Below are 26,491 nucleotides of genomic sequence, written 5' to 3'. Positions count from 1 at the left end.
GCAAAGTCTCGGGCTTTGGATGCTGTTCTATCACCGCCCCCCCCCCCCCCAGTCTGCTTGGTTTTGACAGTTTTGTACTCTGGTAAAGTGAATTTTGCTTGCTGTTCAATTTCATCAAAATTAACCCAAGTGTTTGATATGAACTGCAGTAGTGAGCAGCAAATATTTGCACATGTGCTTAATGAAATTTGTGAACTTTGGAGTGCCTTTCTAACTTTATGAAAGTGTGTCCCAAACTAAAACATGAAAATTAATTAAAATCCTTCCATTTTTTGCAGATTTTCAGCCTGTCGTCTAGCATCTTTTTCAGATTCATCACAGTAAATATGACTGAGGGCTTCAACAATGTAAGTAAGCATAACTTTCACTAATAGCTGCAGTAGCTTTGGCGTTAGCCTCCCTTCTTGCATATGATAAATGTTTAGGAACTTTTGACTCAAGAGGCTGATATTTTTGCAGAAGATGAGAAAAAACAATAAAGCTCATTTATTACGGCAAAAAAATTCACTGCATCCAGGGACAAGTCAGCTGTGGTTTGTCCAACTCGATTTAGGGAATGTCCAGTGCAATGGAATAAACTTTGCAAGCTTGTTCCTTTCCAGAATATTTTGTGGAATGCTGTTATATTTTCCGGCCATATTAGCTGCATTGTCATATGATTTACTGAAATCATATGTACTGAAATCATATGTTCAGTGAAGTAGTTCAGTATCGGTTCAACCATACTTTCACTGGTGTGGTATTTCAGTTCAAAAAACTCAGAAAGCATTCAGCTGGTGATCCATCGCTAGGAGAAACATATCTAACCATGACAGTACGTTGATCAACATGGGAAACATCAGGGTTTGAATCAACAGATAAACTAAAATAACCTGCCTGTTTGATGTTGCTCAGTATTGCTTCTTGAACTGTATAAGCCATCAGCTGGATAACCTATTCACATATGGTTTTGGAGAAGTATGATAGCTGACCAGAGCCTTTACTTCCATACTGATTTATGTGAGCACACAGGAAATGATCAAATTTTGCAATTAATTCAAGCAATCTGAGAAAGTTACCATTGTCTGGTGAACCAAATGTTTCATCATTTCCATGAAATGCCAAGCCACGTTCCCCCAAAAGGGAAATCACTGCAATAACTCGCTGAAGTACAGGCAGCTCCAGTAATCCTGCTTTGATTGGTTCTTTGAGTTTTTATGTGAGTGTTTGAGCACACTTTCTTGTTAAGTATGTTAGCAGAGAGTTTGTATGATTTTTAGAGTTTCCATGGGTTTGAACAAGATAAGTGTGATGCCAATCATCAAATCCAGTAGAACCTAAAGTTGTAGTTGAGGTAGTTTGGTTAGAGAAAGGTTTGTGCACAAAACGGTAGACACTTCCTTTTGTGGGGGAATACACTAGCCATTCTTGAGGATAGATTTATCCATTTACTTTGGTGGAATAGAATAATTTTTTTAACAGATCCAGACTTGGTTTTTAGATGTTTGCTTCAAAGTGGTAAAACGTCCATCCCAGTGCTGACATTCCGATAGACCTTTCTCAACCCAGAATGATATTTCCTTGTTATTTAATGTGGACCATAAACCTATGACATTATTGTCTCTAAAATCACTAGTAGCATGAACTATTGGTATTTTTGTGTCTGCAATGTAAGGGTTTTCACTCAGATAATTTGCTTTATTTTCCAATACTTTAAGACAGTAAAGAGCTTGAACTGCAACCCTCTCACTGTATGTTCCTTCAGCACCTTGTGTTAATTCTTGGGTCATAGGTCCTATCACTTCGTTGTCACTTTCTCCAGTTGTTTCTGTACTTGTAGTGGTTGTTACCGACAACAATTCTCCTTGAAGGTCTTGGGAGGCTGTGTTCTGTATATGAACTGGTTGTTATTCAGTCTGCTCAGACTACTCAGTGTAGTCTACTTTATTTTCTTTTGTTTGTAAACATGAATGTTCTATATGACGGATTATGTAGGACTGTTTCTGCTTGGTGTACAAAGCCATATGACATGGTTGGCTTTAAACATTTGAGTATTTCCTTCTGTTTGTTTGTTTGTTTTTTGCTTTCATTTATTAGCAGCACTTTCATAGCGCTTACTCATCATTTTTTTCACAAAAAGTCAAAATTAAATATTGTGATTCACAGTGATATAAAATACAGTGATCAGAACACCTTGTATTGCTTTATCATTTGATTCTGAGTAGTTTTAAAGCCTCTGTGAAATTTACTAACAGTAGAGTATGCACTTGTGTAACTGTTATACAGTCATACAGTTATACACCACATGTTTAATATTACTAAGCAACTGGGCCTATATAGTAAAATCTGCCTGTTTAATTTTTTATTTTGCAAGAGGCCAAGGCCCCCCTAGATTATAAGGCCCTGCGCTGCAGCTAGCTCAGCCCATATGTAAATCAGATCTTTGGGCCTCAGGCCTCCATGGTGAGGACCCCACCCAATGGGGGCTTTATGCATAAGCACATGCTCTTTATGCATAAGCATCCAAGAGTTGTCCATGATGGCTCTGTCCCAAGTTCCCTTCTTGTTAGCTTTATTGCCTTTTGATTAGGTTGCAAGTTTTAATTGCAGCCTAATCAAAAAGCAATCAAGCTAAAAAGGTATTTAGGCAATTAATAATCTATCATTAAGGCTATGTGGGCCAATCCAATGCATTGAATTTTATTCAGAAGTAAGCCCTGTTAAATTCAGTGAGGCTTGCTCCAACATAAGTGTGCCTAGGGTTATTGAATCCTTAATTTCAGATCAAAATCTGCCCCTTCCCTTTAGTTAAATAGGCTTGATAATAAAGCATGTGCCACTGTTCCTATCATGCAGGTCCATCTCCATATAGTAATTGTAACAAAACAAAGATGGGTGAAAAAAGGAGCACCCATCTTTTTGTTGTGCTTGTAGACACGACTAAAGGGCTAAACAAAAACAACAAAAAGATGGGTGCTCCTTTTTTCACTGTATCTAAAAATAACACATTTACAATAAGGTAAACCCACAATCCTTTTCCTAATGGCACTAGAAATTACAGGTAAATCAATCTGATGGTGCTTAGCAGAAATTGATGTCCATACTCATGTTAAATCTTCATCTGCTGTGATACTGATGAGATTACATGCTCATTTTTAGTCATATTTCTTCCTGGTATGTTGAGGTATTAGACAATATTCTGTATTCCATACAGTGCTCCTAATTTGATAGGGGGAAATTAAAATACAATTTCTTTGTAGCACCAAGGGCAGCTTTTGTTTATTATGCTTAAGTTGGTTTATTCAATGAAAACACCTGCACCACAACATACCCACTCCTCCCAAACAAACTAACGAAAATTCCCACAACACTTAACAGGTACACACAGACCATGCTCAAAGCATGGAAAACACAAATAGGCAAACTATCCCCAACCCCATCCCCACTAATCCCCCTGGCGTACCACCCATTATTACACCATGCAGCACAAAACCTCAAGATAAAAACCTGGCGAACCAAAGGCTTATATCGCCTAATAGACTTTTATAAAAATAACAAACCCTTGTCAACACAAGAAATACAAGACAAACTAGAAGACACCCAAATGCCCTGGTTAACACAACACCAACTACATGCCCTCTTAAACAACCCAACAGTAAAATCAGCAGCAACTAGGCCCCTGACAACCTTCGAAAACCTCCTCCTAACAACAAAGGGAAACGGTAAAGGGACGGTATCCGCAATATACAAAATGCTACTCCAAAATCCCGCAAATCCCCTAGACGCAATCAAAAAACAATGGGAGAATGACATAGGCTATGAGATTAACCCCACTCAATGGACCAGAATGTGGTCTAAACCCCACTTTAAATCCATATCAACGAAAAGAAAAGAACTCACACTGAAACTCGCCTACAGGTGGTACCTAACACCAAGGAAACTAGCGCTAATACACCCAGGAACCTCACCAAAATGCTGGAGAGGGTGCACCTCCACAGGCACATACCTCCACATGTGGTGGGAGTGTCCCAAAATCCAACTATTCTGGACAACAGCCATACAAGAAATATGTAAAATAACTAAGCAAGTAATAGACATCACCCCAGAATTGGCCCTACTAAACATCTTCCAAGACAGCAATGCCCATTTACACCACAAAGAACTCATAACCCACCTGCTCTCAGCAGCCAGAAACACCATAACCAGACACTGGAGAGACCTGTCAGGAGTAAGCATGGACCAATGGTACCAAATAGTATGGGAAACAGCCCTACTAGAAAAATTAACTAATAAACTGAAACTGACACGGGGACAAACAGAAGAAGACGCCTTCACCCCGGCATGGCTCCCCTTTATCACATACACAGCCCAACAGGACAGTGACAATAATCCACCAACAGCATACAAATCAATATGGCTAACCTGATCCAAAACACCCACCCACCTCACCCACACACGAAAACAAAGATCACCACAGCCAATCACAAGCAAACAATCACACCCTAGGCCAACCCCAACCTCTCTCACCACCAAAGGAACACAAGTGAACAACACAAGCAACGCTGACACCAAACTCTACATACATTAAACATAATAGAAACACCGCCACCCGACCCCACCCCTATCCATCTTCCCTCTCTCCACCCCCCTTTCTCTTTTCTTTTTTCTTTTCTTCTCCCCCTAATGCCTCAACAAATGAAACGGATTTGTAAAAATATTACATGAAAAAAATACGAGGCACTACACTTCTGTAAAACAAGAAAATCCTGAATAAAATATATATTAAAAAAAAAGTTGGCTTATTTAAAAGGAATATTCTTTACAACGTACATAACCTAAGTCAAAAGCCACACTTTAGCTTTTGTGCAATATGCCCCAAACCCCATTTTTATGGCAGCTAGCTTGTCATATTTGGTCTGGCTAAGTTGAGACAAAGATCTAGTCCCTGTTTACCTCCACATTCCAGCCCTTCAACCCATCGTCCCCTTACCATCCAAGTCTCATTGCCTGACCTCATCTTCTGTCATGTGGCAACTGTTTACCTGCTTCTGTTTTACAGCTCCCAGGTATACTGATTTTCAGCTTCTCTCCTGGTTAAGGGTCTGTGGTAATGAAGGAGTGAGGACCAGGGGTCCACCTGGGTCCACTTTGGAGAGCCAGGCTGGAGATAAGCTGAAAGCCATCTTAGAGAGCAAACTAAAAGCTAAAAAAGACATTTCTCTCTCTCTCCCCTGCTTGCCCCTGCTTGCAAAAACAATACACAGCGAGTTTGCAAGAGGATGCGGTCAGGGGATTTTGGAGCTGTTCTGAGAAACTGTTCGTTTGCCCAGGATGTCTAGCCCACCACAAGGTTCTAAGCCGAGCAACCTGTTAAAACCACAAGGACATTTCTTGGAAGCGGGGGGGTTCAGGGGCACTTCCTGGAACTAATAAAGAGGTTAAGTAGATTATAAGCCAGTAGCGCCACCTAGTGGAATAGGCAACTTGGAACCGAAAGGACACACCAAATTTATTAATTGGTTGGGCTTCAATGAATATGCATAAAGGGGAATGTTTGAGGGCTGGGTCAAGGGTTGAACCATTGTTTTGCCTAAGGGGATAAAAACTGTTTGCCCCTGGTGTTCGGGGGCATTTTTTCTCATTTTGGCAGCTGAATGACCCCTTTGCTTTACTTGTCTGACAAATAAACCAAAGTCAATAAAACTTTTGTAATTAAAATATTGCTGCCTGGATTTTTCCATTCTGGTCTGTATTCTGAAGTCTCTAACATTTCTGGTGCTTGCGTGACTCGGATAGGGACCTTAAGTCCTCAAAAAGACCAGAAGGCAGCTCCCTTGTCCTTTTCTAGGCAGGACACAGGGGAAGGGCCAATAGGCCGCTTATCCTGGCGCCACCGAGGTTTTTCTTCGGAGGAGGGCGAAGCCAATTTGACCCTTCTGCTGGATCCTGGAAGAGAAGGCAATGGATTGAAGGACCGAGGTTGACAGGACAGGGCAGAGTCCAGCCGGCTGGTGAGTACATGACAAAGGGCCCTGGGGACAGAGGAAGACAGAGACCCCCTTGTAATTAAAAAGGGGAAGGGGCATCCTGATCACATGCCCAAGCGTGTTTGGTGGCAGTAAGGGAAGGATTGGCCCCTGATACCCACCCACGCTTAAGGATTTAAAGGAAGGCAAAAAGGAAAAGGGGGGGGAACCGGGAGGCTAGTGTGTGTGGTACAGCGTCCAGTGAAAGAGGCACTTGGTGCGTGTGTGTGTGGGGGGGTAGAACCAATAAATACTCCGCTTCCTAGCAGCGTGAGTTCGAATGGGCGAGGAAAATTGGGAAGTGCATGTGTGTGTGTTTGGTGTTTGGGGACGCTGCACAAGGGCCATATTAAATATGGGAGGGAGTGGCTCAAAAGGTCTAATAACTCCCCTAAAGTGCATGTTGAACAATTTCAAGAAAGGATTCAGCGGAGACTATGGCGTTGTGATGACGCCAGAACACTTACACACTCTGTGTGAACTGGACTGGACACAGTATTGAACTGGGAAGAAACATAGGGGCCCTAGCTGGGACAGGGCAACAAGGAGTATCTTTTGAGGCTGAGTAGTTACTTAGAGAAGAGTTTCAGACTCAGATTCAGATTTGGGAGCGATGGAGGGGATCGCTCCAGAGATCCCTTAGGTTATCCAAGTTAGTATACAGAACCAGAGTGCATACAAAGCTTTCAGATCTCTGGACCTCAATGAAGGCAAGAGTTCAGCCAGGCAGAGCTGGAGGGTTCTCTGCTGAGCTGTAAGTTTGATAGTAAGGCAAGCCTCCTAGTTTCTCCAAAGCCCATCACTGAACTGGGAAGTACATGAGCCTTGCAGACCTCCAACAGTTTTGATCCCTATAGTAAGTACAGCTTGACCAGGGAGGGCAAGCTAAATCCCAGAACTTAGTTAGGGAAGAGCTGGGTATATATGTGACCAGCGGCAGTTTGGAACACATCAGGGAAACCACCAGTAGTGCCCTAGGTTCTCTGATGACCAGTGAGAGGTGGTCTATGGCTAGGAAATACGAAATGGTTTTAGACCCATAGCAGTTATAGCTGAGACAGGGAGGGCAATTTAATTGGTGTCCTTAACCAGGCACCAGCTGGATGGCTCAGTGCTCAGGTGTGTCTCAGAGAACACTGCAGCAGACCCCTGGTTTGAGACTCAGGCAGAGAAACCTCAAGAGAAGACCTGCATCTTTGTGGCCACCACAGTTGACAAGTTAGTTGCCACAGAAAAAGGATGAGGGAACAGATGAAAAAAAAAAAAAACAAAACACAAAAAAACTGCATAAAACTAAAAGAGGAAGAAGAACTTTCTCCATTTAACTTGCATGAGTTTGTGAACATGGATGAAGTTTTAGAGGTTCACGTGATAATAGAGAAACCCCCCCACCCCCCTGGCTGAAGAAATATAAGACTGATCAATTCAAAATTAAGGAGAATTAATACACAGGCTTTAGAATTTCTTGGAACGCCTGATGGAGGCATACAGAATTTGGACCCCCTTTGACTTTGAACTCCCTGCACATGAGTTAATGGTAAATGCCTCCCTCATAGGACAATGTGCAAAGGACATTAGAACCAAAAATCCAAAAACAGCCTGGGTTCCAGGGCATGTCCAGATTTCAGATCATGGCCATCGCCCAGAAGGTGTTTGAACAAAGAGGAGAGGCTGAGAAGAGGGAGAAAAAGCAGTGGAGGAAAGAAAAGGCAGCAGTGTTAGGCACAGGAATGGCTCACAGGCCAGGGACCCGAGGGGTCCGCCGTAGCCATTCAGAGACCCGCGGCCAAGGGGGAGGAAGATGCCTGTTCAGCAACAGCAAGGCCATAAGAATTACCCCTGTGAAAGGCTACATGGAGCCAATTGGGAAGCCTGGTCAAAACGCATGTATTACTGGCTGGCAGAAAAGCAACTATGGGAAAGTACACAGGCTGAAACAGGCTTTGCCCAGCCCATTAAGAAGTTTACAGGCGCAGTGGAGGCTTGTGAAGGAGACGTGGCTGATGCTCTAGAGAAGACCTGGGTTGCGTGGCAGGGATTGAAGACGGCATGTCAGGCTGCAGTGAGTACCAAGCCCAGAGGGGGCTGAGGCTGCTTTGGGAAGTTGTTTCTACGGTTCAACGCATCTGTGTGATGCACTGTGTGTTGGAGAAAGGCTGAAAAGGCAGTTGCAAGCTGTTCCTCAGGCGATGGAGCACCCAAAAGTGGGGGTGCAGGCCAGGCAAGCCATTCCAAGAGTTCTGAGGAGGCCAAAGTCTCCAAGAGTTATTTGTCCTCTGAGGTGAAGTCCAACAGCGAAAGGCATTGCCATGCAATTGGCAGCTGGATGCAAGGCTAACATCTATATTGATTCTAAATATGCCTTCTTAACCCTGCATGCGCATGGCGCCCTATGGAAAGAGCGGGGCTTGAGTGGAGCCCACGGGAAAGCTCTGAAATACGTTCCAGAAGTTGAGACGTTACTAGAAACTGTATGGGCCCCCAAAGAGATTGCTGTAATGCACTGCAAAGGCCATGATAGAGGTTGGGACATGGTCACTAGAGGCAACCGGAAAGCAGATAATGCAGCTTGTGAGGCAGCTCTGAAACCTCCACCAGTGGTCACCACCGCCCTCAACCCAGCTACCCTGTTGCCGGTAGGAGAAGGTGAGGAGCAGACGCACGATTGCATTGAGGTTATGGACACAAGACTGGACCAGGAGAAGTGGCCAGAGGAAATCGATTGGCAGACAGAGTGGCCAAGGAAGCAGCCCGGGAACTGGCCCCGCCTCAGTTATTGGAACAGTGGTCCCAGAAGGGATCTTAAGCACTGCTGACAAACCAGATACTATGTATCCACCCACATGAGGCCAGATGCCACAACCAAGCAGCTGGAGAAGTATGTCTATATAGCCAACCTTTATCAACTGGTGGCCCAGATTTCCAGGAAATGCCTGCTATGCCAAAAGAATAATCCCAGAACTCACTCCAGACGATGTGGAACCACGTTACACCCTTGATGAACAGCAGTAGACCAGCCAAGAAGTACCACGCTCCAGGAAGGACCAGACAGCCGTGTTTTTGTGCCCCAACATCTGGCCAGCACAATTGTAAAGAATTACCACGAGTCCACCCATTTGGGAGGCCCAGCTGCTAAAGCACACCTTGGGAGAATATTCTATCTCAACTAACTGCTGCTATAACTAACTGCTGCTATATCCCAAAATGTGCCCTGTGCGCCAACCAAGAGACTGAGACTATCACCCTTTGAACTTCTATATGGCAGGCCAACCCCTTTCGTCCGAGACATCCCCGCCAGTTTGGGGCAGATGGGAGATCACATCACCCAAGAACAAGTGCAATCCCTGTGTTTGTTGTGTGTGTTTGCTTCCTTTCCAGGTATTCCCTCGAGCGTACACCTGCAGTCCCGCGGCAGTCTCGCTGAGCCGGTTCACCAGTTCCTCTGGGTGACAGTGTCTGGCGACCCCCTCATCCCCAACTGCAGTGAAAGTAGTCGAGGTGATCCCCTGGGTACATCACACGCATCTGAAGAAGGGTGTCTGGACTTGCAAGAGAAATCCTGCTGACCCTCTGAAGTTGATCATCACCTTGTGTCTGACGCTACCAGGGAAAAAGCGTTAGGCCACGGGCAACGAGATCCTGCGACTAATCATCACAAGGACAGTTACAAAGACTTTCTCTTTCTCTCTTATTTTCTTTATTGACTTGCTCTATGTCTTATTGCCCTGACCCTACCGAACCATACCAACCCTATTGCTATGACCTCTGCTATGACTGGTTTGTCTTGCCGGTGGTAAGAGACGGCATACTCGTAGGCCCTTGGGAACGAGGGTTCAATAGGGCGGCCGCAGTACAGCATCCCACTCTCCCACTGTGGCTCTTTATTCACTGCATTGCCCAGCGCACTTGGATGTGGCTCCTCCGGGGAGCTGCAGGATTGGTCGAAATCTATCGAGTTCTAGACCGCTCTTGTGGTTGTGGGAGAATAGCCTGCTGGTTGCAGGGTAGAGCACTGTACCAACCCCATTTGATAATCAGGTGCACATTAAAATTACTGAACAGGTGCCTGTAAGTTCTGCAGCCCCACCTGTGGTTGTCGTGGTGGCTCAAGCCTCCCAAAATCCCAGAATACTACCTGAACTACTGGGCCTGGTAACTCCACACCTAATACCCTTGAATGTGGCAGGGTATTCTTGTGGCTGCATAAGAGTTGCCGCCCAGTAGACAGACAGGGCACCTAGTTCCGGAAGAATTGGATGGGAGGGGTGCCCGCGGGCAGGGTCCCCAATGTAGAAACTTGCTCTCCAGCAAATTTAGAGGCACCACTAGGACTTTTGGTATTGGGACCAGAACCCCTTGATATAGTCACCCCGTGTGTCAGGCCGTTGCAGGGGTGGATATATTCTTGTGGGTGCATGGTGATATATGAAGAGGGGGAAGCCCCTTTTGGGTATAATCTCTTGAGGAGACAACACGAGGGCCCAGTCCACCCACAAGGGATTATAGGGAAATTGCTCCATATAGTGGGTGCCTCAGCAGAAAGGTGGAGAGTCACCCCTGAGGCCCAGCGAATAATTGAATACGAATATCAGTGGGCCCTTCAGCAGTAAAAGAACATTAGGAATGGCCCCCAAGTATTGGTGGGAGGAACTATGGAAATATTGGGGTTGGTGGGTAGGCGTGGTATGTACTGCCCTACTTCTTTGGATACTCCTGTATTTTTGCTGGCATTGGCCAAAGCGGGAAAGAGTTCCCTGGTCTCCCCTGCCAACTTTTCCCGTCTAATGACTGAGTGGGGCGTCCATAACCCCTACACTAGGTGTTTACAAGTGGCTGAAGTGGTAACCCATTCTGCCAATAAGTCACCCCAACAGATGCCACGAGTGGACTACCACTCCTCCCACTGCCACTTAACCGTTCCGCCATTCACAACCGAGCATTGGTCAATGCAGCTACATGTACGCATATCCTGGCTCTCTATGATGTGGTATCTATAGGTCCATCAAAATGAAAATGCAGAACCATAATCGGTCGGCATTTTCATGATGGAAAGGGGGGAATGAAGGAGTGAGGACCAGGGGTCCACCTGGGTCCACTTTGGAGAGCCAGGCTGGAGATAAGCTGAAAGCCATCTTAGAGAGCAAACTAAAAGCTAAAAAAGACATTTCTCTCTCTCTCCCCTGCTTGCCCCTGCTTGCAAAAACAATACACAGCGAGTTTGCAAGAGGATGCGGTCAGGGGATTTTGGAGCTGTTCTGAGAAACTGTTCGTTTGCCCAGGATGTCTAGCCCACCACAAGGTTCTAAGCCGAGCAACCTGTTAAAACCACAAGGACATTTCTTGGAAGCGGGGGGGTTCAGGGGCACTTCCTGGAACTAATAAAGAGGTTAAGTAGATTATAAGCCAGTAGCGCCACCTAGTGGAATAGGCAACTTGGAACCGAAAGGACACACCAAATTTATTAATTGGTTGGGCTTCAATGAATATGCATAAAGGGGAATGTTTGAGGGCTGGGTCAAGGGTTGAACCATTGTTTTGCCTAAGGGGATAAAAACTGTTTGCCCCTGGTGTTCGGGGGCATTTTCTCTCATTTTGGCAGCTGAATGCACCCCTTTGCTTTACTTGTCTGACAAATAAACCAAAGTCAATAAAACTTTTGTAATTAAAATATTGCTGCCTGGATTTTTCCATTCTGGTCTGTATTCTGAAGTCTCTAACAGTAAAACACACACAGTAACTCCTGCTTAATGAAGGTGTTCTCCTAGATCACTGCCTCAAGCAACAAATTCTTTAGCTATCTTTGTTGAGGTTTTTTATCTAAGTCAGGGATCAGCAACCTTTTTCAGCCATGGGCCAGTCCACCTTCTCTCAGACCTTGTGGGGTGCCGGAATATATATATTTTTTGGGGGGGGGAAATGAACGAATTCCTATGCCCCACAAATAACCCAAAGATGCATTTTAAATAAAAGCACACATTCTACTCATGTAAAAACACCAGGCAGGCCCCACAAATAAACCAGAGATGCATTTTTAATAAAAGGACACATTCTACTCATGTAAAAACACACTGATTCCCGAACCGTCCGCAGGCCGGATTGAGAAGGCAATTGGGCCGCATCCGGCCCACGGGCCTTAGGTTGCCTACCCTTGATCTAAGTTCTAAGAAGGTACTTTATTGTGTGCGACAACACTCAGGTATGCCAGTGAAATGGAACCCATGTGGCTGCCTTATATGAGTGGACCACATTACATCTACATCCCAAATTGGAAATGGAGGGTCAGAAGAAAATAACCTTGTTTTTAGGATTGCTCACCCCATTAAACCTGGTGAAATGTGTCATTTATGTCTATCCTCATTTGCTCTCTTTTCCTGTTAGTAAAAGCTACTTAGGTATTTGTTTTTGCACATGAAATGCAGCAAACAAAGAACTGCATAAATATTATAAAATGTAGCTGGTGAAATTAAACTCTTCCAACCATGTGCTTGTTTTGAACAGAAGCATAAGTTTTACTGGCTGACTCTACTACATTTTCCACTTCTTTTATTTGAGTACAATAAAAGCTAGTAAGGAAAAATAAAATGCAGAAAATAGCTGTAAGAATGTTTCATGGTACGCCACATGACGCAAACTGAACTATTTAGTTTATCTGGTCTAGGAGAAGATTTCAGCTATTTTATATTGAGCAGATGATAAGGCCAATAAATAATAGGTTATATTAGGCAGATTGCAAGACTATGAAGTGGCAAAATATGTGGAAGAGACAGATGACTTCCCTTCAAGTAAACATTCATAGAATAGTGTCATAGAATAGTGCTCTCTCTGCTGTGGATGTAATTTATCTTGATTTCAGCAGAACATTTGACAAAGTTCCCCATGATCTTTTGATTAGCAAACTGGCTAAATGCTGGCTCGATTATAATACTGTCATGAGGATTCATAGCTGGTTGCAAAACTCCTCAAAGTCCTCATCAAGCTTGATGGAATGGAAAACTGTGATGAAACTAACAAAATGAAATTCCACAGGAACAACTGCAAAACTCTCCATTTAGGCAGAAGACAAAAATGCACAGGCATGGGATGGAGAAATTCCTGGCCTAGCAGTAGTACCTGTGAAAGAGCTATCTAGATTGCAGTTGATCACAAGCAGAACCTGGGTCAGCAATGTAGAGCTAGTAGGGGGAAATCTCTAATGCCACTCTAAGCTGCATTAATAGATGACACTGGGGAGGGATCCAGTGGGCTGGGAAGCTTTCTATCTGGGTTAGGAGATCCTGGGGACGATCTTGTGGGTGGGTGTATGTGGAATTTCCCTCGCTTTGTCCCATCTCCCCATCAATCCCCACAGTACAAGGCACAGGCTCCACCACTGTAGCTGCCAGCAGCTGGTTCTGGCTCGCCTATCGCACCACAACTCCACCTCTGGAGCTGTCAGAAACCAAGTGCAGTCCCACCTCTCCAGAGGAGATTGTTGCTCCGCCTGTTCCATCAGCTTTTGCTGAGGCAGTAACACTTCCTCCATTGCCTGTCATGGAGACACCAGTGCAGGCGTGAGCAGATGGTTGTACGCCCAGTCTAAGAAGCAGAACCAGTTGCTGCACTTTGTTGTGCCCACCCCTTTCCCTTGGAACAGTGTTTCAGGGGCCATGTCATTGCTCGGTCTCTGTCTTTGCTTGTGCAGCCATGTGCATGTATGCTGTGCCCCAGAACTTCAATTTACCTATACTGTATAGTGTGCTGATTTGAGCATTGAAGCTGTGGATAGAAACAGCAACCTGAGTTCTTCAATGAGTGGGAGCCACGACAGGCTGTTGTAATGAGAGCCCAGATCTAATGAGCTCAAGTTACAGGAGGCTAGATGTCTATTGAACATTAGGATAAACTATTTATTGGTAAAAGCGCTACCACGTATTGTAGGTTGCAACTCTCACAAGTCCCATCTAGCAGCCAACAACTGCATTTATGCAGATTCATCTTGTTACACTGGCCTCACTCTCTTCATTTTTTGTGTGTAGCAGAAAAGCTCAATAAAAATAACCATGTGTGCAGTTATGTGTTGGCGATTGCATTCCTGCTATAGTTAGTTTTTTGCTCTTTATAGGGGATGACTATGGTAGTCATGTAGCACTAAGAGCACTAATTGTTGGAATAGCTCAGTTATTAGAGCATGAGACTCTTAATCTCAGGATCATGGGTTCAAACCCCATGTTGGGCAAAAACTTCGAGCATTGCAGGAGATTGGTCTCTTCCAACGATACAATTCTATGTTTTTAAGTTAAGGACTTAATAATACAATCTTATGCTACACTTGCCTATTCCTGGTTTAGTGAATACAGTATATGGGATTTCAGTCTTAGAGGTAAATGCCAGACTATATTCCTGTTCATAAAGTGTAAACTGGGAAATGTTAATAGTGGCAGTAAGCAGTGATTATTAAGTGAAGTTAATTTTAATGTTTTCTGTGAAAACATCTACCTCTGGTGCTCACAGTTGGAATTACAGAAAGAAAAATTCAGGCAAGCCTTTCCCAGCACATGGAAGTCAACATCTGTTTTTATTTGTTTTTATCTTAAACTTGCTTGTAATTCTACTTTGATTTTTTTTGTTCCTGTTTTTTTTTTAACCGAAAATTTTAATGTTTATTTTTGTAAACCACTTAGAAGTTCTATTTACAATAAAACAGTGTGTACTGTTTGTTAAATATATAGTAAACTATTACATCGTGAAATAAGAAATTGAAACTCTAAATATCATAATAGTGTTCCCCAAACTGTACCCTGTGACCTGGATTGCAAACTACAGCAGTAAATCAGGAACTGTGGGAAGTAGCTGTTCTGGTGACTTGCACCCACTCTGTTAACCAAGTAGCAGTGCTACTGAAATCCACAGGGGTTTTAAACCTGTTTGTTTGGGATAATTGGAGTAGTTCAACCTGCCATTTGACTTCAGGCTGCTGAAGTATCTTTGTTACTAAATCTTTAGAATGTAGTAGATAGGTAGCCGTGTTGGTCTGCCATAGTCAAAATAAAAAAAATTTCTTCCAGTAGCACCTTAAAGACCAACTAAGTTAGTTCTTGGTATGAGCTTTCGTTGTGCATGCACACTTCTTCTGAAGAAGTGTGCATGCACACGAAAGCTCATACCAAGAACTAACTTAGTTGGTCTTTAAGGTGCTACTGGAAGAAATTTTTTTATTTTGTCTTTAGAATGTGTTTTAGTTACTCTGAAGTCTTCCCTTTGGAAAAGATATTTAGTAAACCTGATCTGTTCAGATTAATACAGAGTCAAAAGCACAATTGTGGCAAAGAATTTCAAGCTAAGATTTTGTCTGATACATTAGTTTCACCATACTTCTACTGCATGTCATCAGAGTAAACACACCTGCAATCCAAGAATGATAAAGTGGATTTTCTGTTAACATCAGTCAGAAAAGAGGAGTTTGCTTCTGTGAAAAACACATCAGTGATATTGTTCTACAAAGCTGATATATGATTGTAGTCTCACATTTGGTTAAGTTTGGCATATTGGAACAAAGGAACTCAGATCATTGGTCCATTCAGCTCAGTATTTGTCCACACTGACTGGTAGTGGTGGCTCTAATGGATTTCAGATAGGGGACATTTTCAGACCTACCTGGAGATTGAACGGGGATCTTCTGCATGCAAAGCAGATGCTCTGTCACTGAGCTATGCCTCTTCACATTGGCTTCATGTGTGAAAGAGCACTTAGTCTTTTCTCATTTTCTCTTGTTTCTTTCTCCCCCCTCCCCCCTCTTTGACAGTCTAGATGACATTACGTAACACTTTGACCTTGACAGCCTAGATCAGGCAACCCCAACCTGTGGCCTTCCAGATGTTTTGGCCTACAACTCCCATGATCCCTAGCTAACAGGACCAGTGGTCAGGGATGATGGGAATTGTAGTCCAAAACATCTGGAGGGCCGAAGGTTGGGGATGCCTGGCGTAGATGGCAGCAATCTCACCGTTACACATTCAAGATGGCTAAACTTTTCCAGTGTGTGTGCATTTGCATTAGGAATCCTTGTGAAAAAATCTAAAAGTTTGATTCACTTTGTGACTGGTGAAATAAGACACTCACATTGAGGGTCAATCTCTGCATTAATATGTTTCCTATTTTTTGTAGTTTAAAAATACTTATGGTTTACATACAATACTTTTCTTACTACAGTGGTACCTCTGGTTACGTACCTAATTCATTCCAGAGGTCCGTGCTTAACCAGAAACTGTTTTAACCTGAAGCCCCACTTTAGCTAATGGGGCCTCCTGCTGCTGTCGCGCCGCCGGAGCACAATTTCTGTTCTCATCCTGAAGCAAAGTTCTTAACCCGAGGTACTATTTCTGGGTTAGCGGAGTCTGTAACCTGAAGCATATGTAACCTGAAGCATATGTAACCCGTGGTACCACTGTATGTGGTTTTGTGCTAGTCAGTTTTCCCCTCGCATCACCTATGAAAGCAAAAGCTTTGGAAGAGCTCTCTGACCTTTAGAACAGATAAATTTCTATTTCCTTTCAAAGCCGAGAAGAGAAACTGCATTACAAAAGCACCAACTTGCATGTCTAAAAGCTTCAAGCTCCCACAACTGAGCCCTGTATGGACACTGCACTGAGGCAAACTGTACGAGGACTCTGTGACAAAAAAGCCTGATTAATTTTCTGCTAGTCTGAAATTACCATCTGTGTATCTAGTGTTGTTTCCAAAATAGATCTCTCAAATTCCTCATCCTTGATCTGCCAAGAAAATAATTTATTGGCCTTTTCACCTCGTTCATATACAAGCGCACTTGAGTGTAGCAAATGCTTACAGATCTGATTCTCAGACAATTTGTTACATTCCATCCAGAAACCATTTATGAATGATCAAATATTAGAAAAGATTTTACACTAGGGCAAATAAGTTAAGTGTTTCACTCTCTGCAAAATGTTATTGGTTTCTGGACTGTATCCTTTCTGCACCTTTTTTCCTCTTCATTACTGGGTTACCGCAGAGAGCCAAGAGGCTGCTTGTAGACTCACAATAGGGCAACTGATCTGAGGGAGCTGGTTGTACGCAGTTTTCAGCTAGGAGGTGAAATGGTGTCACACTGACACATCTGAGGAACGGTAACAAGCAGCCAGTTTACCATGCAGGTAGTTTGATTGGCCATCACACAGCAGGCAGTTTGTAGTTACCCTTAGCATTCATGTTTTAGTTAGAAAACTAATATTACTTTTTCCTGCCCTGCAACACATCTGAAATGTGTTGTACCTTGTGCCATTTTCTGCATCTCATTACTTTCAGTTCACCAAACAGAATTCTCCCTTGTTTGTGAATGAAATAAATAATCTGGTTGAATTAGGAGGATGCTTGTAGTCTAGCATCCTTTTTCCAATAGCGACCACCTAGGTGTTTATGATAAATATATATTAAGTGTAATTTTTTAATTGACACTGAAATAGAGAATGCCTTAATGTGTATTACTGAAGGCTTTAACATGGTGATTTTCCATGGAGCTATATTGAAGTCAAGAATAGGACTCTGAGCTCCTTGATGGGTTGATAATTGTTATTGTTGTTCTCTGCTAGCTAACACATTTGTGTTTAACCTTAGATAACACAAGAGGTAGTGAATTGCAAATTTCTCTGTCTTGGAAGGGTTGTGGCTGAAGCTCTGTGGGAGTAAGATGCCTCTCCAGGAGCTCAACAGCCTTAAGAGCTGGAGTTCAGACTAATGAAGCCTGTGAGGGGGAGAACTGTGTTTTTCAGCTTTGATAAGTTATTTTATTTCTAAAAAGATGTTGAGCCTGTGCTTGGATAACCATATGTTTTATGAATTTTTTTGGATATATCTTTGATGTTTTTGTTCTGTTTTGAAGAAAGTTCTGCAAGTAAAGTTTCGAATCAAACAAATGGGTCTAGACAATTTTTATTCCAAAAGGAATAAAATGTGTATCTGAAGAAGTGTGCATGCACACGAAAGCTCATACCAAGAACTAACTTAGTTGGTCTTTAAGGTGCTACTGGAAGGAATTTTTTATTTTGACTATGGCAGACCAACACGGCTACCTATCTGTAACTATTCCAAAAGGAGTCAGTTTTTATGCATCCAGTCACTTCAGGCTGTGCAATATTAATATCTGCAATATCATATAAGTGGAGCATGTGGTCATGAATTGAAAAGGTATAGGATATGATGTAAGCATGTTTGTGGGTTGTCTGTGACCCCACCACATTTTAATCATTCCACTGACAAGTCTGCCAGCAGAGTGTTTCACCAGTGTATCTGAGGTGTTATACTGCTGCCATGATGGATATACCAGAAGATCTTATGTTCTGCTGCTGTAGTGGAACTTTTGTTAAAAAAACCCTGTGTCCCTTCAGCTGGTACACTTTGACTCATAGATTGTTCAGAGACACCCCAATCCAATGCATGTTTACTTAGAAATTCCAAGGTGGGCACAGGATTGTAACCATAGGCTTTTCGAAAAATAAAATTGTTCTTTGTCTTGAATGCTGCTTTGACTCTAGGGAACTGGTTGTTGAATTTGCTCCAGGATGCTTACACACATTCCTGCTTGTTGAAAACAATACATTTCTAATCAGATTACTATACAAACAGTATTGTATATGTCCCCAGTGTTCTTTTTTGCAAAGCAAACTGAATTTTTCGCAGCTCAGAAGGAAGAAGGGACACAGTGATAGCTTAGCAAGTAGAGGTTAACTTATTATCTTTTCTTCTGAAACCAACACGTATTGTCTAAACCTGGCTCAGGCAGAGCTAAGCTTCCCTCTATTGTAAATATATGATGACACTTTTGATTTGGATTATGTGAACTAGGTCAAGGGAAAATATCTAGATATTATGGATTATTCAAGCATGCCAATAAAGCCTTTGTCTGTTTCCAAGGCAAACACCCATACAAGATTACACATTTTGTTGTTCTGTTGACATTTCTATTGTTGCTTTTTTAATTGTCTGATCTTAAACAAATGAATCATGCTACTCTTTATTAATGCTGCAAAATCTTCTACATAATTTCCCTCTCAGTAAGAATTCCACAAGAGACAGCTCAGATTATAATTGCACTGCATAATAAACAAGTAAAGCCAATTATGAATCTATGCTGCTGTCAAACTCTTGACCCATGTCCCTTTTGTGCATTGCCATTTCCTCGAGGGCTCAGAGTGCTAGACATGGCAATAGACTGACAGCCCCATCCTGGGCAGACTTAACACCTCATACCCATGGAAACCAATGGACTGAGATGCACTTAACTCAGCACAGGATCAGGCTGCGAGTGAAATGCTTTACATTTATACCACAGTACAAGAAGCCACTATTTGCAACCAGGAGACAGGTCGATAAAGATTTAATTAGAAAATTAAGATTTAATTAAGAAAAAGATTTAATTAGAATTTATTAGCAAGTGTTTTCAATATCTAGCAAGAGTAAATAACTGATCAATAGATGGCCCTTTCTACAATAATGAAATAGAAAAAATGTGTCCTACTCTCCATCTCTACAGGCATGATTCCTATGAATACCATAATACATTTCTGATGCTTTATCAGAAACAAATGCATAGAATCTGTACATGTGAACAGCTAGTGCTCTTAAGATATATATTTTATACCATGTTTTAACACCATAACTGTTCTATTAACCAACCTTTTGATATTTTTCCACTTCAGATATGCATTGATAGCTCAATGAGCTTTTATTTCACAGAGGCATGGTATTAATATTATACTCAGAAAGCTACCTTTTGGTATATGCTCCCTGAGCAACAATGAAGTGGGCTGGCTGATGATTGGAGCACAGGTGGGATAAGTCCCAATATGAATTTGATCAAACACAAGTACAACCACAATGCATGTGACAGTGGCAGTGGCAAAAAGAGCGCATACTTCTCTGTTTCGATTGTGTTTTTAGTGAATTGTCCAGCAGAGCTTTTTAGTATGGTAAATTAGCTGATAGGGACCACTCAAAAGCCTGCTGTTAAGAGATTTGCAAAGGGTAAAGTCACTTGGCTCTGTGCCAAACTTTATGTCACAATTAGTGCAGGTCCATTGGAGGGCCTTCAAGCACCAACTAGTTGCAGCCTGCAGGACACTTGTAGAAGTCAGGGTAGCAGCATGCTCTCTCTCTATTTCTGTCCATCATGGCTGATAAACTCCAGGAGGTGATTGACTGAATAGGTCCAGGGAATGGTCAACACAGCACTACATGTGGGACTTATGCCCACTACCCTGGAAGAGGCAGGATGTGACTCCTGAAGAGGCCGTCTCTGGATCTGCTCAGACTCTAAATCTTCACTTCCTGGGCAAGATGGCTGAAAGGGTGGTGTTGGAAGCTGCCCAGTACAGTACTCTTCGGGAATGACTCAGGAAGGTTGAAGCTGAGATACTGTTTTTCAGAGCTCTGTTTCTACCTGAAGGATCATTGCCAGAAAGTAGCATTAGGGCACTGTTACTTGGCTCTTAGTTTTGGGGCTGTGGGGACCTATGCTATTTAACATTTATTTGTATGAAACCATTGGAAGCAGTCATCTAAGGATCTGGAGCACTGTGTCACCAGCACATTAATAATGCAGCTCTAGCTGTCTATTACATTTGAATCGGGAAAGGCTATGAAGGTGTTGGATCCTGTGCCTGGGAACTGTGATGGGCCGCATGGGTGCAACCGCCCTGCCCCCCAGCAGCTGAGTCCTGATAAGATGGATGTGGGTGGGTGATTCCCATGTCCTAGAATTCGGCAGACAAACTGTTCTGGGAGGGGTTGCATTCCCTGCTGAAGAAGGTTTATAGTTTGCAAATACTCCTGGATTCCACTCTCTTACTGGAGTGCCCCAAGGGGATTCTGTGGTTAATTAGCAGAGAACCACTGAACAAATGATAAGAAATTTTAAAGCTCTAACCTAGTAATCCGGTGCAACTGGAGTGCAAATGTTCCACTAACAAAGTTTGATTTCTTGCTAACCGGGAAGAATAAATATTAAATTTAGGGGAAATGGAACCTGCAATGCCAGTGTGAAGGTCAATTATATTTCAGAAGCGATACTGGATACTGACCGGAAGTGACCCTTTTTCTGCTGCATAATTAATGAAACAAAAAATATATGGATAACAATTGCAAGTTTGTGTGAGACACACACACACTTCAAATTAACTTAGTGGGGCTTACTTACAAGTGAACATGAATAAGATCAGGCGGCCACTTTACATACTGTAATAAAATTACAACTAAGGTTAACTTTGTAATTCACAATCTGAACCACAAGAGGGCACCAAACAAATATGCACTGACAATACTGTAACAGTTAACACTAAAAAGTATGCTGGTACCTACATAATAAGGCCAACTGCCCCTCTTCCCCGCCCCATATTGCAGTCAGTAAAATGACAGTTGTTAAGATATACAACCTGGGCATTCAGCAAGTAAATTATTGCAGGATGGTTTGCAAGAAAACCCGCCCACATAAACTTAATAAAACAACAGTAAAACAACAGAACGTGATAAATGAAAATTGGTGAACAGAAGTTTCACAGTATTTATCTATTTATTTAAACCGTATACAGCCCTTCATCCAAAGATCACAGAGCAGTTCACAACATATACAAAATGAGAACACAAAATACATAACAAAACCAACAAACCAACAAACCAATACCCACCCCCAAATACATTAAAAAGCCTATCGTTTAATCAGCCAAAGGCCTCGTTATAGAGAAATATTTTTGCCTGGTGCAATGGATGAGTCTCAACCTGGGAAAACCTCCTTCAAGGTGTTTCCCTTGCTGATCAAGGTGTCTCCTATGCCAGGTAGGTATGTGTTTGATGGTGTTTGCAGATGCTTGAATTGTGCCCACCATTTACAGTGGTACCTTGGGTTACATACGCTTCAGGTTACAGACTCCGCTAACCCAGAAATAGTATCTCGGATTAAGAACTTTGCTTCAGGATGAGAACAGAAATCGTGTTCTGGCGGCACAGCAGCAGCAGCAGGCCCCATTAGCTAAAGTGGTGCTTCAGGTTAAGAACAGTTTCAGGTTAAGAACGGACCTCCGGAACGAATTAAGTGCGTAACCAGAGGTACCACTGTATATGTAATTTTGGGTTTTTCTGAACAGTGATTTCTTCTCCCCTCCCAGCTTGTCCAGGTACAGGAAACAGTGACTCTTCTGCTGATGCTTATGTTCCTGAGTATAGCAGTGCTTAGGGTTTGGGGGTTTTTTAGTATGGTTTTTAGTATGGAATAACAGTACAATTTTTGGAAAGCTGTCCAACCCTCCTTTGTCCATTTAAAATGTATTGGCCTTCTCAACAACCCTCTAGTTGCTTTCTGTGTGTGGGGGGGGGGGGTTTTCCATGGAGTCCCAGCTTAGGGTAGCTTGATCACCTAGGAAAGGAACAGGGACCTTGAGTCCTCTCAATTTGGTCCTTAAGACTCACTCCTGAATCATATCATGAGGGACAGTGGTGGTAGTGGTGGGCCTACTGCTGTACGACGCCGCTTCTCCTCAGATCTCTGGCAGTAGCAGATAACTTCTCCAGCGCCACCGGGGGCACCTTTTGCCCTCCTTTGCTGACTTCCAGGTTTTGGTGAAATCTCGCCAGAAGCCGCTTTTCCCATGGTAGGGGGACCCTCCCACCAGAAACTGCTGCTGCTTCCGCTTCTCCTCACTTTTCCAGCCCCCACATCACTAGAGAAGTGAGGAGAAGCAATGGGATTCTGCCGCCTGAGGTGCCTCGAGGGTGGTCCGGCCCCGGCAGTAAGGAAAGCTTAGCTTCGCATACGTGGCGCCAAGTACGCGCACGAGACCAACAGCTTAGCGGGTGACGTGGCATTGCTCAACGGCTTCTCCGTGTCCTCGTGACTTGCGGTGGGGTGGGGGGGGTGTAAGGCGCGCCTTCGGGAAGTCGCGGGCAGGAGGTTTTTCTCGTGACTGCGAGCCGGAGGATTTCGGGCGTGAAGGTCCTCGTTGCCGTGGCAACGGCGGCGCCTGGAGGCAGGCCGGAGAACGTTCCCCTTGGCCGCTCTTCCCCGCCCCTCTCGGCCACCACGTGACTATCCGCCGGCAGCCGCTCTTCCTTCAGCTTCCGGGGAAGAGTCGGATCGCGAGGGAACCGGAGGCGGGGGGAGTAGTTGTGGTGGTAGTAGTAGTAGTAGTAACGGCGCGCGGGCATGTCGACCAACAATGTCGGCTACAACGAGCAGGCCGGGGACGCTCAGCCCGAGGTGGGCCAGGAAGCGACGCCCGCCGCCGCCTCCTCTGCCTCGACGGCCTTCGGGCTCTTCAGCAGCGACACCAAGAAGTAAGTAAGGAACGGCCGGAGGCGGAGTGAGGCGCGGCTGGGGCGGCCGGGGGCTGGGCTTCCTCTCCTCAGGGAAGTAAGTGCAGGCGCTGCTTCCTTCGAGGAGACCAGACTCTCAGCCGCTCTTCCCCTCGCTTCCCAGCCGCCTTCCCACCCCAAATCCTATTAACAACTTCGGGGTCCTGAATACGGTTCTTTGTGAAACTTACTGCAAAGCGGGGTTGTGCCATTATGAATTGCTCTGCGACTTCGTGTGACGTTGGGAGTTGGTCCCTAATAAAGTTACTGCCTTGCGGTTGCTTTCAGAGCTCAGTTGTTTTTCCTTGCAGATCAACACGGCTGCTTCGGATTTTCTTTTTCTGCCTTGAATTGTGGAGTAATGGAGAAGTCCGAATTCTTCCTACTAACGTGGTAAAAAGTTGTATACAGGATATCAATGCAAGGGAAGTAATACATGACTGTAAGGAGAAGTGCCCGCTGAGAGCAGCATGAGAAACGCCTCAGGGACCCCTCCTTTCAGTTTTATGCACTTTATGCTGCAATCCTAAACGCACGAGGGAGTAAGTCACAGCGAAGTTGGTAGCGATTTCCTTCTGTGTAAACATTCAAACTCTTGTGCTGCTGGAGACACTGATAGCTTTGAAATCAGGGAGACACTGGCAGAAGTTATGTTGAGGGTGGGATTGGATCACAAGGTTATTTTTGATTCTTCAGTCAAGTTGGGTTGGCCACAGTGGAGAGACTGGATAAACTTTTGATTCATGCTTGATGAAGGGGGTATTATGTCATATTACCGCTCATACTGGCCCATGGACTCTTTATATTGCCATTTCAGCTTGCCAATATTGGTAACATTTCATATTTGTTGATGGGGCGGAGGTGGCAATATGCTTCCTCCCCTTTTAAATTTGATTATGTGGTGTTCTGTTCCCACGAGATCTTGGATAGCCTCTTAATTGTCTTCAAGTGTCCATTATTTTAACAAATGTTAAAATCGAAATAAATTGTACTGGGAACCCTTTATTTAGAAGACTTAATATTAATAAATCATAAATTCTGCTATTTGTAACTTCAGTGTTTCAGGTTTGTCTGCAATATTCTCAAGGGAATTAACACAATACATTTTCCAGTAAAAACAAGTGCCACATGTAGAATATCTAATTTTGCTGGTTATAGCTTGATAATACTACTTCGTGTGCATGTGTGTGTACAAGTGAGTGATTAGTTTGTACTCTTGAAACATTGTAAGTTAGAAAGGTTTTGAGTTCAAGAAGGTTGCTAGTCAGTGCTGTTAATTTATTTAAACAAAACAGAAGAAAATACTTTTTAAAGTTGAAGTTCAAACCATTTATAAACCTAGATGCATAATAGAACAGAATTATTTATACTTAATTTAAATCATGTAATTGAGTAATTTTGTTAGCTTTCTCTTTTGATAGGGTTCCTTCCTTTGCTGCTTTACACATACAGACCTGAACATGTGCCTTGGGAATAAGTCTTATGTAGTAATGTGTCATGTTCACAGAACCTTGCTTTCACAGAAGTGGAAACATAAACCCTAATCTGCTTTCACTTCTAACTAGTCTCCTACCTACAGCATGCTGTTTGTGTGCCATTATTTATTTTACCTCTCAGACATAGTACTGCCTATTTTCAGTCTTCTGTGGCATGGCAAGCTACTTTGAATCATGTATCCATAAAAGTGAGAAATTATTTTTACAACAAAGAGATGCTCATCTTGTAGTGTCAGCACCAGTGTCTTAACTTTAACTAGGGAACAGGTATTGTGGTTTACATTTTATTTGCTAATAACACAAATTGGGTGTTTGTTTCTTTATTAGAGAAACCTAACACTCCCTAAATATACAGAAGTCGAAACACAAAAAATAACACTAAAATATTCACTAACAGAACCAGCCATAATGCTAAAAAGTCCAGTTTAGTAAAATACCTAACACCAGTAAAAAAATTTAAAATTAATAAATGTACGGTAAGTTAATGTAATTCCCAAAACATAATTTGATATCTTGCTGCCAACCATCCAGAAGTGTAGGCCTGGGGCTAGACACACTTTGTTAAACAGCATTGTGTTCTTCTTTAACTTTATATAGCAGATATGGGAGAAGCAAGTCAAAATTGGGATTGCAGCAAAGAGGGAGGGTTTTCTAGCCTATTCCTTCCACACTGTAGTTCTGATAAAAATCTCCCCTCCCAGCTACTATTTGCATCAAGAAAGAATCTGCCATCCAATGAAAGCAGCTTTGTGTATGTGTGTTCATGTTCAAATTTATTGAAGTGCTTTAAAAAACAACCCTGCTTTGCTTTTGGTCCTGATTTTTCTCCCCCACTACCCCAAAGCTGCTGTTTATTTTCTTTAAAAAATCATGGCATTCCAAACAAGTTGTGTTAATTTTATATTTAGTTTGGCCCTTAATACTTTGTAAGAAGAATATCTAATGTGGCCCTATGGTTTATATGATAAATTGAGATGAGATGAGCCGTTAATAAACTTGATTCCTGAAGAACATGGAATTGGAATATTGTATAGGCTGAAAGTTCTCAAAAATGCCATTTTGAGTTGGCAGATCTCGCAGGTAAATCTAAGGTCTTGAAGAGCTTTTACAGCAGGAGGCACATGCAGTCTCACAATTCATTTGTTATGTAATCTGTATTGGCAATCTTGTTTAAGTTGGCATTTAATTACCAAATAAGATTTCATTACATTCTGTAAATTGGGAAGTGTGGTTAAAACGTAATTGTGTTGCTTGTTGTTCGTAATCTAGTTGTTTCCTTTCTTTATATCCAATAAAATGTATCATTGCAATTTGGCATTTTCAAAGAGGCACTGTTGCAAGTGAAACATTTGCTTCTGAAACTTTGGAGTTTATAGAGAAGATTTTTTTAAAAAAGCACACCTTAGTAATTATGATCTCTGAAGGCAATTTTAGATTGTATTGTGAAACAGAATTTAAAAGGAAATGCTTATTGTAACTTAATTTTAGATTGCTGATAGCTCAGTCTCAGTTATTTGACTACTATTGGGGAGCTCTCTGCGGACTCATTGGCTGAGAAACCAGACCACCCATGCAAGGGGACCTGGGATCTCCCTGTTCCCAACAGTGAGTCCTTTGACCACAGAGGTAATGGGGGACCTGCAATGGCCTGTCCTAGAA

At 43.0% G+C, this 26,491-nt stretch overlaps 1 protein-coding gene across 3 annotated transcripts in view; it reads left to right on the top strand.

Annotated features, from left to right (window-relative positions):
* The first annotated feature begins 328 nt into the window (after window positions 1–328).
* The window catches only part of AP3B1 (adaptor related protein complex 3 subunit beta 1), a 161,606-nt gene continuing 135,443 nt past the window's right edge, over window positions 329–26,491 (top strand). The window contains exon 1 of one of the 3 annotated variants that reach the window (XM_081212701.1): window positions 329–347. Coding sequence is in view for 1 of the 3 variants with exons in the window: in XM_081212700.1 (XP_081068826.1) it covers window positions 23,188–23,318 (131 nt within the window). In the remaining 2 variants the exon portion in view is untranslated. Of the gene's footprint in view, window positions 348–22,905; window positions 23,319–23,711; window positions 23,730–26,491 lie in introns of those variants that run through there. The other 2 variants (XM_081212700.1, XM_081212702.1) reach the window with 2 other exon arrangements.

The sequence above is a fragment of the Podarcis bocagei genome (assembly GCF_964188305.1).
Source record: "Podarcis bocagei genome assembly, chromosome: 11".
Classification (NCBI taxonomy): Eukaryota; Metazoa; Chordata; class Lepidosauria; order Squamata; family Lacertidae; genus Podarcis; species Podarcis bocagei.
This window is presented reverse-complemented; position numbering and strand designations above follow the sequence as displayed.